General features: G+C 30.8%; 1 protein-coding gene across 1 annotated transcript; it reads left to right on the top strand.

Annotated features, from left to right (window-relative positions):
* Positions 1-1836: 1836 nt before the first annotated feature.
* LOC134714500 (uncharacterized) lies at positions 1837-12215 on the top strand. The gene is made up of 11 exons (XM_063575796.1): positions 1837-3120; positions 3746-3805; positions 4718-4770; positions 5280-5424; positions 5905-6127; positions 6581-6948; positions 7535-7649; positions 9337-9463; positions 9859-9970; positions 10194-10303; positions 11090-12215. Exons 1-11 carry the CDS (start codon positions 2257-2259, stop codon positions 11181-11183), a joined length of 2271 nt encoding a protein of 756 aa, XP_063431866.1. The 5' UTR covers positions 1837-2256; the 3' UTR covers positions 11184-12215.
* The last annotated feature ends 665 nt before the right edge of the window (positions 12216-12880 follow it).

The raw sequence follows: 12880 nt of genomic DNA, 5'->3' as shown, positions 1-12880 counted from the left end.
AAATATATATATCATATATATATATTAGTACATCTTAGCCAGTGACAACTCTACAGCAGATTTATCCATCGGATCACCAGCAGCGATGGTGATACATGGCTGTGTACATTATGTATATACAACTCGTCTGAACATCAACCCAACAATGTTAGATCTGTAAAGTTGCTTTTTCACAAATTCTTCCCTCGCCGTGATTCTAACCCATGCTACTGAGATATCGTGACACTAGATCCCCTGCACTGTAGCCGTCCCTCTAGACCACACAAACCACCTGGTGTCACGGTCATAAAACTTTCGAGCATGATTTTTGTACTCAGACTTGAATATCAACCAATCAAATTGCTGGAATTAATGTTTCCAGCATGAATTTTGTGCTCAGAGTAATGAGCCAAGTTTTATGCCTTCAAGGCCAGGGCTTCAAAATGAAGCTTTCCGTGGCCGGGTGTTACCTTTCCACGTTAGTTTAAATCTAGCGTCGTACTACAGTACATGATATATAAGGCATGGAGATATTATTTTTACAAATCAGCTAAATTGTCTATAGCAAAGGATCCTACAAATTAATGTAAGATACAGTCACAGAAAATGCATATATATATATATATATATTCAAAAATTCAGGGAAGAACCATTTTGAAGTGCTTATCATTTTAAATAAATATTTCAATAACTATAAAGCAGTTACTGTAGAGCAAAACGACTACATGTATAATGAAAATGATAAGCAGTTCAAAGTGTCACTTCCCTCAACTTTTAAGAAAAATCACACAACCTTTTATGACTCAGAAAATTCCAGTTTTATTAAATTATGCAGTTTTTGGTGGTCATCTTGATAGTGTAATTAATAGAGAGAAATAGTTTTAAATGACCAGTAAGAACCATAATGGAGTTATTGCCCCTGAAATACAAGTTTTGATTAATTTTCAGGTTTTACCTGTTATTGATAAAACTATAGCAGCTCAGTTTAAGGGGCACTAGCTACAAGATATATAAAAAATCTAATATATTATTTTTTTCCTCAATCATTAATGAAATGCAAATAGTGAAATAATGATTCGCTTTCAGCAGCCAGTGTGGTTCAATTTTGTCAAAATAAGCTAAAAGCATTGATTATAAATTATTCACCTGCAAGTACTTGCAAGTGAATAATTCGACCTCATTGAATCCATATTCATGGGAACTTCAATTTAACCCTTGAGCTTGTGATGGATATTACGTGAATTGTATGTGAAAAATTATTTAAAGGAAAATGTCATCATTGAAAGTGAAACAAAGGTAAACCTGTTTTTGGAGATATTAGGAGTCAGAATTATTGATAAATAAATTTTTCCAAATAAACTTCAAAATGGCTACTGTCACACCTATGCTAAAAAGGCAGATCAGCTGGATGTAAGAAAAAAATACTGACCAGAAAGCATTTTTCCTATTTTACAATGTTGGTAATACAAAATTGTCCCTCTATCCTAATCTTCCAGGATATATATACGTATTAAAGTGAGAGCATTTTTGTGTATTTACTTATATCGTTAAATTGCATTGAAAAAACCTTAAACGCCTGAAATATGTAAAACCAAGTTAATATAAGTTGAAATATGAAAAATATTTTCAACTAAAATTAAAATGTAAAAAGCAAAAATTAAAAAAAAGGGGGGTGGGGGTCCACTCCACAAACGCCTGTGGTTTTATATATATTTATTTAAATCCGTTGTTATGGTCACACAGATAACCTGTGGTGCTCCAAATATTGGAAGTATGTACTTAAAAACGAAAAGAAGAAAGAAAAAAAAATACGTATGGATGTGCTCCTTATTAGGAGGAGGAAGATACAGAAAGGAAGAAGGTTCCCTGTTGATACTGATTTGTCTTTTCTGTACAGCATATAACCAGTCCAATAGATAACCTAAATTTCGACCTGTTGTGCAAGACAATCTCGTCATAGTTCTTTAATTAGTTTATCTGGCCCAATTTTACCTATTTAAAGACAAAATCACAAACTTTATCACCAGTTCAGTGGAGGGCGTCTCTGGTGAGCCTTTGTTAAAGACGAGCATTTGGAAGTTTCAGACTTTAATAACTGGTCTTTGATTTAGCAGAGAAACTCAGAAAGTGTTTCCTACCAACTACTACAGTCAGGTTTGCTTTCAGTCACATAACAAGACAGAACTGTTTCCTGTTGTTCATCTTCTTGTTGGATCTAACGAAGATTTAAAGGTGTCTGAGAAGACAGCTAAACTTTCAAACAGTAGTTTTCATAGTATGCAAAAGTCCTCTAAAGCTATTTGTCAGTTTTACAAAAAGTCTAGAGGTTGCAAGTTTGGGACTAGTTGTAGATTTTTGCACAGTTTTTCACCAGATATTACTCAAAGATATCACAACAAAGATGGAAATCTAAGCAGTGAAATTGTAGATTCGTCTTCAACTTTAAGTTCTACTATTTCTCAAGATTTTATCCAACCAACAAAACAAAATGAATCAGTAAAGAAGGAGGTAACTGTCAATCAGAAAGACCACAAACCTTTAAAGGTCTGTCACTATTTCTATCATTATGGGAATTGTAAATTTGAAACAAAGTGCAGGTTTGAACATCCTGATGGAGGCCAGCAGGTTAAACCAGTGCCTGGTGTGCAGGTTGAAGAGGGCAGAATCAAACCACACGGTGCTGCTGCATCTAACGGAAAACAAGAGAGATCTGAATCTCATGCTCCAGATGTAAAACAAAAAAGAAGGAGAAAACCTATCTGTCAATTCTACAAAGCTGGCAGTTGTAAGAAAGGAGAAGATTGCCGATACAGACATGTAGACAAGGAAGATTCTATTTTGAAGGACATTGTCAAACAAAACTCGAAAACAGCTTCTATACCAGAAAATGTTCCAGATGTTGACAATAATTCAAAAAGTTTAGAGAAGATCATATTGAAGCCAGCCGTTTCCATTCCAGTTGGAAATGTTATTAGAGAATTGATGAGAGAATCTGCTTCTGATGAGGAAGTCAATCAGCTTAGATGTATTGAATTACAACAATTCAAAAAAAGGTTTCCGAAAGAGAAATTGACACTTTTGCCAAAGGTTGATGACAAAGATGTATTTCAGCTTGGTTTCTCATCTAGTGATCCTGATTGGGTAAGACTATTAAATGTGTGTATATGGATCCTCAATGCTCTTCAATTTTGTACTTGTTTGGCTTCATAAATATTTTGATATGAGCGTCTCTGATGAATCTTATGTAGACGAAATGCATACTAAACTATAATCCTGGTACATGTACCTTTGATAACTAATTATATATATATATAAAAAAAGGTTTTATGCGGGGCCATGGTTAAATTAAAATGGATTGTTTGTTGTACAATGTAACTGTAATTAAGACAACTACTTTTTTACTGTACTTAAGTTACCTTTGTACTAAAAAATGCACACATTTGCAGGTACATGTATAAACATGGGTAAACAAAAATCAATTTATTTGAAACATTAACAGGTTGGAGAGTTGTCTCATTGGCACTCACACCACATCTTCCTATATATCTATTAAGAACAAAAAACTTTATTAATAAATATAGATCTGTGTTTCCAAACAGTTATTTAAGTGGTAAGCAAAATTTTGTAGAAACATGACAATTTATATATCATGTATATTATCTTATCTGTTTAATATATCCTGATACAACTGTATATACATAATACATGTGATAAATGAATTATTTTATCTGTTTAAATATATATGAATTATCTGATCTGTTTTCAGCCCTATGATGTAAAACTGTTTGAACTGAAGATTGCATTTCCTATGAAATACCCCCTAAAGGTAATTTAGGCTAAAATTATATTTTGAAATACATTGTATTTCATAAATCACTAATAAAAGGAGATGTTGTGTTACATGTACATACAAATCAATTAGACAGCAACCCAGATTAGACAAAGGATTTAACTATTATATTGGATTTTATCAATGTATATATATGCATACACATAACACCAATGAACATGAAGTTCAAATAAATATGTGTCAGTTTTACTTCTTGAGAATTATCTTTAACATGACATCATTACATAGAGTTCACACTTGTTTAGATAATGTATATCAATGTATTTTATCAGAGCAAGGACTTATATAGAAGGATTAGAATCTCATAATTTTTGGAAAATATGTAGAGAATCGTTGGATTTGAACATTTTTAAATTACTTATATTTAATCTTATACCTTATTGATAACCATGAAAATTCTTCTGTACATGTAAAAAGCATTAAGACTTCAGACTAAATAAATTTATCAAAATCAATCAAGAACTTTTTTAGTTTTTAGCTGAACAGTTGAACTACGTTTTATTGTGTTTTTCACCCAAAATGTAGAATAATGCCCAAAAAATAATTACCCTCCTTTCTTAAATAATTCAAATTACATGAAGGACATAAACATTGTTAACCAAATTAACTCTATCAATGTAGGAATCATTTAAGTTTATAAGAAAATCTTTATTTCATTAAAATCCATCAAAAACTTTTAACGTTTTAAGGTGTACAATGATTCTCTACATATTTTTTTATCACAACAAGGATTGTTAAGAAGTTACCTATCCCTCTATATGATATTTTGTCTTCGGTCTAAAATTTTATATAAATGTGATTTATACATATGATATAATAGATCTGTTGAGTATAAGTCATTGTTATTAAGTTTATATGATTAGTAAATGTACTGATCTTTTTAAACAGATGATGGAAATTTGTTTGCCACAAGAACAGAATTTACCTGAAACTGTTAGAAGGTAAGTGTTCTTCAAAGTAATATTTATCATGATAGTTCAGACTTAACTGATGGAGAGTTGTCTCATTGGCGCTCATATTGCATCCTCTTATAATCATTAACTCATGTACATAATAAAGGGTATGTTGGTATTTAAATATTACTGTGATAGTAACATAACTTTGCAGTGAATGAGGTTGATTCAAATTTTAATCCGACGTGTGAGAATGCATGATCTAAAGAAATTATACAAATGGTTTCCAACAATACACTGCTTCATTGAAATTCATTGTCACACTGGTAAGTTAATCTGTTTTAAATTATAATGAAACAAAGAAGCATAGTCACAGAATATTTAGTTCCATTTAGTGTGTACTGTACAAATGTATGTACTGATTTCTTATATGACTGAAAATTTATTTGGAGTTACCCTCACTGGCCTACAATACTTAAAGTCCTAAATTAAACATTGGAAGTTTTCCATATTTTGTAACAAGCATATAGAATGATAATCATGTTTATGTCCTTTAGATATGTAGAGGTGTCAATTCAAGAATGGATTGAAGAGAGAGATAAGCAGAATATCAAGAGAGGAGTTATTAATATGGTGTTTAGACCTTTCTTAAAATGGTTTGATCGTAATTTGGAGGATATGGTTACAGAAGGTTTAAAACAGGTAAATTACATTAAATTATGTGTAAACATGTTGAGAAGAAAGCTGTGGTGACCAAATTTATGCATGTTCATACACAGGTCATATATATATATAGGTCTTGACACAAAAAAATAATTGAGGGTTAACATTGGTGTGACACCCATCCTTAAATAACAGTCTGTTTAAATTTAACATTAAAAGGTGAACATGGCTAACAAATGACATTCATCGATAAATAAGCTCCAAAATTTATATTGATGTTTTTGTTAGTTGTGAAAGCCTGCAAAAAAAAGTAATGTAAAGATATCCTCATCCTTTTCTGTTTGAATGTCAAGTGAATTAATAAGCCTTGTTTACCATTAGATGTTAGTGGTAATTTTTAACACACTGTGCTTACTTTTAGTTTATAACAAACTTTGTGAAGTCCTTACACTTATACACTTACCGGTAATATGATACAGGTTATCTTAATTTTCATTAAATTATCTCTTCGCCCTCTAGTATCAAAGAGAAATTATGGCAAAAGCTGCAGGAATGGAGTTTATTCCAGCTAGTCAGCTCAAAAAGGAAGCTGTTAGTTCATCAGCAGACGACAGCAGTGATGAAACAGGAAGTGATACTGAGGAGAGAGAATTTACTGTTTATAAAAAGGAAGATGTAGAAGAAGTTTACACAGGACCAACGGAAAACTTCAGCAGTGGTGATGAATATGAATATGCAGAAGGTAGATCTATATACAAACTATACTTAACAGCCATTTTGATCATTTAATTTTCAAATGTGCTTTAGTATTGGTTTTACTTGAATGATATAAAATTTGTAAGAATTCTATTCAGAAAATAAATAACATTTTATCATTTTTTTTAAGCAACTTATAGAAATGATATACTGTGAATTCAGAAATTATTGCGTGCATTTATTATTGCGATTTTGTCATTTTAGACTAAAATGCAATTTTATTTTTTAAGATTTTGAGAAAAATCCTGTTTAATTCATATAAAAAAATAAAAAATGCCAGTTTAAATTATTGTGTTTACAACTCTGTCGCATTTTTTGCATTAATTATAACCTCGCAATAATTTCTGAATTTACAGTATATAAAAATATTATTTTTACCATTTCAATGTTATATTTCAACTTAACACTATATGTTACCCTCTTATTAATGATTTTATAGAACAGAAGAGTAAGAAAGACTTAGATGTTACAGAAACTGAAGTGAGAGGTACAGAAGTCAGACTAAGAAATCTACAATTGAGGGATTCAGCATCCACCTTGGTATTCCTACAGATAAAGATTATCATACAGTGTACCAGATGTCACAATCGTCTGGATGTCAAGACACCTCCAAACCAGGTCAATGCTGTTCCCTGTCAGAAATGTAACCAGTCACAGTTGGTTAACTTTCGGCCATCCATGGCTCATCAATACTCGTCTGTCATTGGTTATTTAGATGTAGAAGGATGTACTGCTTTTGATCTGGTTATGCAAGATTGTCAGTTCAAACTAGGATGCATGAGATGTTCAAAGGAAACAACAGTTCAGGTAAACATATTCAGCAATTATGGACTTTTGACGAGGTCAATACTTTATATATGGACCTGTTCAGAATATATTGACAGAGGACAAAATCTGAGGTTCAATATGATCTTAACAGGTCAATATAAAACCTATCAACTAAGTGAAAGTCCTTAAAATATATATTAAATTGCAAATTGCAAGTTTAAAAATGGTATTGACTTGATGTTACTATTTTTTGAAATGATATTGATTCAATGCTACTATTTTTGGGATGCCATCATGTTCATAAGTACTTCACATCACGGTCAACTGAATACTTTTTTAAACTAACAAAAGAAAATTTAAAATAAAATAAAAATAACATTATTTTTCTATACACTTTTTATAAACAGAAATAAAAATGATTTTTTTATAATTTATATTTCACAAACGTTCAACATTAAGGTAAAATCAGGTAGTCTGATATTTGAAATCACAAAAGAAAAGAAATATTAACAGAAAAAAGTTAATGGTAAAAGTCATTTATAAAATATTTGATATGACCCAGCTCCCTAAAGTTTTATTTTACTCCATGATAGTTATATTTTATTTAAATGCATATTTATTACAGGGTTTGCCTCCAGAACAACTGAAGGATGTATCATGTTTTACTTGCTATCAAAAGATGAAAGTAGCAGCTGATTCAGTCAGATTTACTGAACTCCAACCATCTTTTCTTAACCAGGGTGAGTGCTCATAAATACACTAAATTCTCTTTAAATTTATTATACTCAGCATTTCTTGCAGCTGGGGAAATAGTTGTGTTCTCCATCTGTTTGAAACCAACCAATAGTCAGTGGTAGATTGACAGAAAACTTTCAAAAACTTTTGAAGAATTTTGTTTTCATATTCTTTTGACCAGTTTGACAGTTTTTATTAGGGTCCCGCCTTTAGGCGGGTCGCCCTATAGTGATCAGTCTGTCCGTCCGTAACACTTTCGTGTCCGCTCCATATCTAGAGAACCATTATGATTTCATACGTAATACTTAATATGATTATTAACCAACACCAGAGGGTGTGTCATGTTGTATGTACAACTTCCTAGGTCGAAGGTCAAGGTCAAAAACTTTGGTTTCAGTTGACAACCCTGTGTCCTGTGGTGAAGATCGTGTCCGCTCCATATCTAGATAACCATTATGATTTCAAAGGTTATACTTGACATCCATTTTAATAACCACCAGAGGGCGTGTCATGATGTATGTACAACTTCCTAGGTCAAAGGTCAAGGTCAAAAACTTTGGTTTCAGTTGACAACCCCGTGTCCTGTGGTGAAGATCATGTCCGCTCCATATCTAGATAACTGTTATGATTTCAAAGTTTATACTTGACATCCATTTTAACCACCACCAGAGGGCGTGTCATGATGTATGTACAACTTCCTAGGTCAAAGGTCAACGCAAAAAAAACTTTGGTTTCAGTTGACAACCCTGTGTCCTGTGGTGAAGATTGTGTCCGCTCTATATCTTGAGAACTGTTATGATTTCAAATATTATACTTGACATCAATTTTAACCAACACCAGAGGGTGTGTCATGATGTATGTACCACTTCCTAGGTCAAAGGTCTGTCTGTCTGTTGGTCTGTCCATCGCTAACAAATTTGATCCACACTATATTTTGAGAGGACAGCTGTTATTATTTCATACTTTATACCTGACAAACATTTTCAACTTAACATATATATTAACCAACACCAGAGAATGTGTCATAATGTATGCATCCTAGGTCTAAGGTCAGTCTGTCGGTCTGTCCATCCGTTCGCTGTTCTTAATAAATTGTGTCCGCTTAAAAAATTGTGCCCGCTCTACCTCTCGAGAACCGTTAATGTTTCATACTTTATACTTGGTGGGTCATAATATATTGAAGGCATAATTCTAAAAATATGTGACAAATATCAATTGGGCAGCACCTTTAAACATATTGTTCAAACATCAATCCATATATCCAGAAGTCACCTTAGAGTAGTCAACAATGAGTTCACATCATGCAGTCATATCACTATTATACTATGAAAGTAAGATGAGAATATTTATCAGTTTTAACTTAAAATCTTAGATTAAAATCACACATGAGACTATATAATAACTTCAAATAATGCTTCATACCAGATTATCCATACAACTTATTTACCCCACATTATTGACAGCGGGCCCACAGAGATGGCTCCCATCTCAATGATATCTAGTTTTGTTAACTATGTAAATATATATAAGATATGGTATGAGTGCCAATGTATCAATTCTATACATCTTTCCAGTTCTAAAAATCCACTAAAAGACAACAATAACCCATTCAAATAGACATCTGCAATAGAATGCATTTGTACAATATTTTACAGATTATTATAAACATTTTTTATCTGTTTTGAATTACAGATAGTGCAGTGAATATTCCTGTGATGAAAATAAAAAAGATTCCAAAAGATCCCAGAATCATTCTTGGCAACCAACTTCCAGATAATGGAATTTGTAGACATTACAAAAAGAGTTTTAGATGGTTTAGGTAAGATTTCTCCAGTAATTTACTTGTAAAGAAGGCCCTTTTTTAAGGTTTTTTGGTCATCCTATATACTGTAAATTCTGAAATTATTGCATGCATTTATTATTACAATTCAACTTGACAGACCAAAATTTAAGAATAATTAAGGTGATTTCAGGAAATATTAGTGGCAGAATCAAGTTTTTATTGTGTAATGCACCCAGTCACCTCATTTGCAATAATAAAACTTTTGCAATAATTTCTTTCTTTATTTCCCTTCCTAATTAAGGGTATTTTGTAAAGTTTGAATATACAATGAAAGAAAACTCACATATCTGTGTATCTTAAATAATGATTAATGCCCTTGATAGCACATGGCTACTGGATAGATCTAATTAGAAAGTTTTGGTACTTTACAGATTTCCCTGTTGTGGGAAATGTTACCCATGTGATGTTTGTCATGACGACGCTGAAGATCATTTAATGACTATAGCAAACAGAATGATATGTGGACATTGCTGTAAAGAACAGGTAATGAACATAAACTATGTAGGAATATAATACCTTTTAACAATCTATTGAAAAATACTAGTTTTTAATCATACTTATTTCAACCTTACCAAGGATTCAGATGCTTTCACAACAGTTATTTTGATAGTGAAAAAGGCTTAAAAATTGTCAATCAATTAGAGAAATTATACAATTTACTTTATTATTCTCCTTCTAACTACCATAAGTGTGTTTTAATTTTCAGCCTTTTGCATTGGAAAAACCATGTAATGCCTGCCATCAATTGATGACAAAAAGTCGCTCAGCATTCTGGGAAGGGGGTAAAGGTTGCAGAGACAAAACTAAAATGAACAGGTTAGCATTAAACAAATAAATAATTATTATAATTACTTTACTCCTGTCTAAAATAGCAATAAAGGCAGTAGAACAAAGCCTAATGTTCAACCTTGAATGGAATTCATATAAAAAAAACCAATAATATCCCCTTAAGGGAGTTCGCTTCTCATTTTCAAAGCAATTAACTTTTCAAAACACTAGTTTATATTGATAAGGGATTTATAAAGGAATCCTAAGAGCAAAAAAAATATGTAGGTCAGTGTGCTCATTTTCAAGATATTAGCCATTGAAATTTTGGCGGGAAAATATTTTCTCTTGACTTTTCATAGCTTTATCATTAACAAGTTTAAGTTTTCAAAAACTATTAAAAAATAATTAAAATTTTATAAGATTTTTACAGATGGCTTATCATTATACATTTAAAAGATTTACAAAAAGAAAAATGGGGGTCACCGGGCACATTTTTTCAAGGCATTCAAATGGATAAAACCAGAGGATTCAGAAAATCTGTCATAAAATCCAAAACATGACAAGCCAACTTCCTTAAATCTATTTTCAATTACTAACAGTGTTTGATTTGTTAGCATAAGAACTCAACAAACAATGATTCAATTTGATGATTGTGATTTTACTTTTCAATTTGACAATAAACTCACATCAGTATCTAACTTGTCTTTATAATTTTAATGCTGATTGGGATTTTAAAAATTATTTGAATTAAGAATTCTGTAATTAGATTATTAATTGAACTTTATAGATCAATTGTAATTGTGTATTAATTTTGCTTTAACATTTCTTTTTTAGAGATGATGCAAGAAAATATGCCAACTTAAATAAGACTATCTCAAGAAAAGCTCAAGAAAAAGCAAAACCAACGAAAAAGAAGGACAGCAAATAATGTCTTTCTGTTATTGTTAACAGTTATGCTTAGATTTTATTTAATTATATACCATATAGTATGTTTTATATTATACAAATGTATCAAAATGTACTGAACAGATTTGTACATCCAATTATGTAGAGGCTTTATTTATTTGAAGAAAAAAAATATATTAGTGAATCTTTATGAAATGAAATGTAACCCACAGAAAAAATGATAATAATTAGGTATTGATACTACAATTTGCATAATAGGTTTGAAGTGTTCTTTTATATCAATGTCTTTCTGTCTTTACAAATGTTAAAAAAAAAATATTTTCACCATCTTTTAGGTATACAAAAATAACATTCCCTTTATTTGTAATTTTATAGAATAAAATCTATAATATAGGCCTTTAAATTGTTAAATTGTGGTTGTTTTGTTAAAATAAACCATTAACTACAAAGCTTATAAATCTGCAGATATATACATGTATATATCAGACACTAAAACCTAGAAAACTTTTAGTGAAAATATAGTTGGCTCTCTTGTCTACCTTTTAATCAAGAAAGGAAAATAGAAAGATATTTAAATATTAAAGAGTTGTAAAAACAACAATTAATTGTAGCTTGAATCTCAGTAGTTATCATATTTATACTAATGTATAGCTAGAATTGAGAAAAAAATCATTTTTCTTCTTTTAAAACAGAGGTCATCGGGCAAGTTTGAAAAAAAATTTCATGTTTTGAGTAATAAAATTTTACTTCAATTCAGTTAATGATATTTCTTATGACAATGCCATTTTTTCTTCTATTTGTTTATTTCCTTAAATTGGATCTTAAATTTTAAGTAAATAGTGTAAATTTTATGTTTAAAGTTAACCTGTTCATGGTGTCACTTCAGTATTCTTGTAGAGGAAAAGATTGATATCAAACCCTCTTTGAATGCTTATTTTGTGACTTGATTAGAAAATAACTATAAAATATGCTTTATAAGTATTATTACTTTGGTACATATATGTTATTGTGTATGTACAAATAAGTTTTATCTAATAAAAATATTGAAATGGTTTTTTTGTTGCAAATTTTTGTTGATACGTAACAACTGAAGAGATGTGACCAGGTTAAAAAAATGCACAATCTTTTCTGTTGCTGATGTATTCAGCACTTTCCAAAAATGAAGTTTTAGAAGCTAAGATATTTTATTTATTGCACATCCTTGCAAAAAAAACATTCACCAACCATGCTAATTTTTTAAAATTGCATGGAAAATCATAGTGACAAAGTCAATTCCAAAACATTCCTTGTATAATCTTTCACACTCATGTGTGCTCTACCTTTTTTACAGTTCCTTAGGGGCGGATCAAGCCATTTTTGGGGAAAGATAACTCTATGTTACTGACTTGATTTCTAAATCTTCCAAGGCTTATCATAATCTTTTTGATATACAAAATATAGTGCATAGATCATAACTTTCTATACATCAGATCCAATAACATTGCCAGAACTTTATCAATGTAATATATGGTCAGATATTCAGGTCTTAAAACAATGTTACACCTGTCAAGTAAATTGCATAACTTTTGTAAGTTGCAAAAATCTAATATCTGTTCTAAAAAAATCAATGATGTCATTGTTAAACTTAAAGTCATCTATAAAATTGAAGTTATTTACAATTGTCCAGAATAAATGCTTTATTGACAATGCAACCATTCAAAAGAAAACCAACCGTCTAAT

Source organism: Mytilus trossulus, chromosome 4, assembly GCF_036588685.1.
Source record: "Mytilus trossulus isolate FHL-02 chromosome 4, PNRI_Mtr1.1.1.hap1, whole genome shotgun sequence".
Lineage (NCBI taxonomy): Eukaryota > Metazoa > Mollusca > Bivalvia > Mytilida > Mytilidae > Mytilus > Mytilus trossulus.
This window is presented reverse-complemented; position numbering and strand designations above follow the sequence as displayed.

Bases quoted from the DNA above. Each gene is read 5' to 3' on its own strand.
- LOC134714500 (XM_063575796.1), top strand. From the start codon at position 2,257: ATGCAAAAGTCCTCTAAAGCTATTTGTCAGTTTTACAAAAAGTCTAGA. The intron at 3,806-4,717 runs GTAATTTAGGCT...CTTTTTAAACAG, and splicing joins CTATGAAATACCCCCTAAAG to ATGATGGAAATTTGTTTGCC. The intron at 9,464-9,858 runs GTAAGATTTCTC...GGTACTTTACAG, and splicing joins AAGAGTTTTAGATGGTTTAG to ATTTCCCTGTTGTGGGAAAT.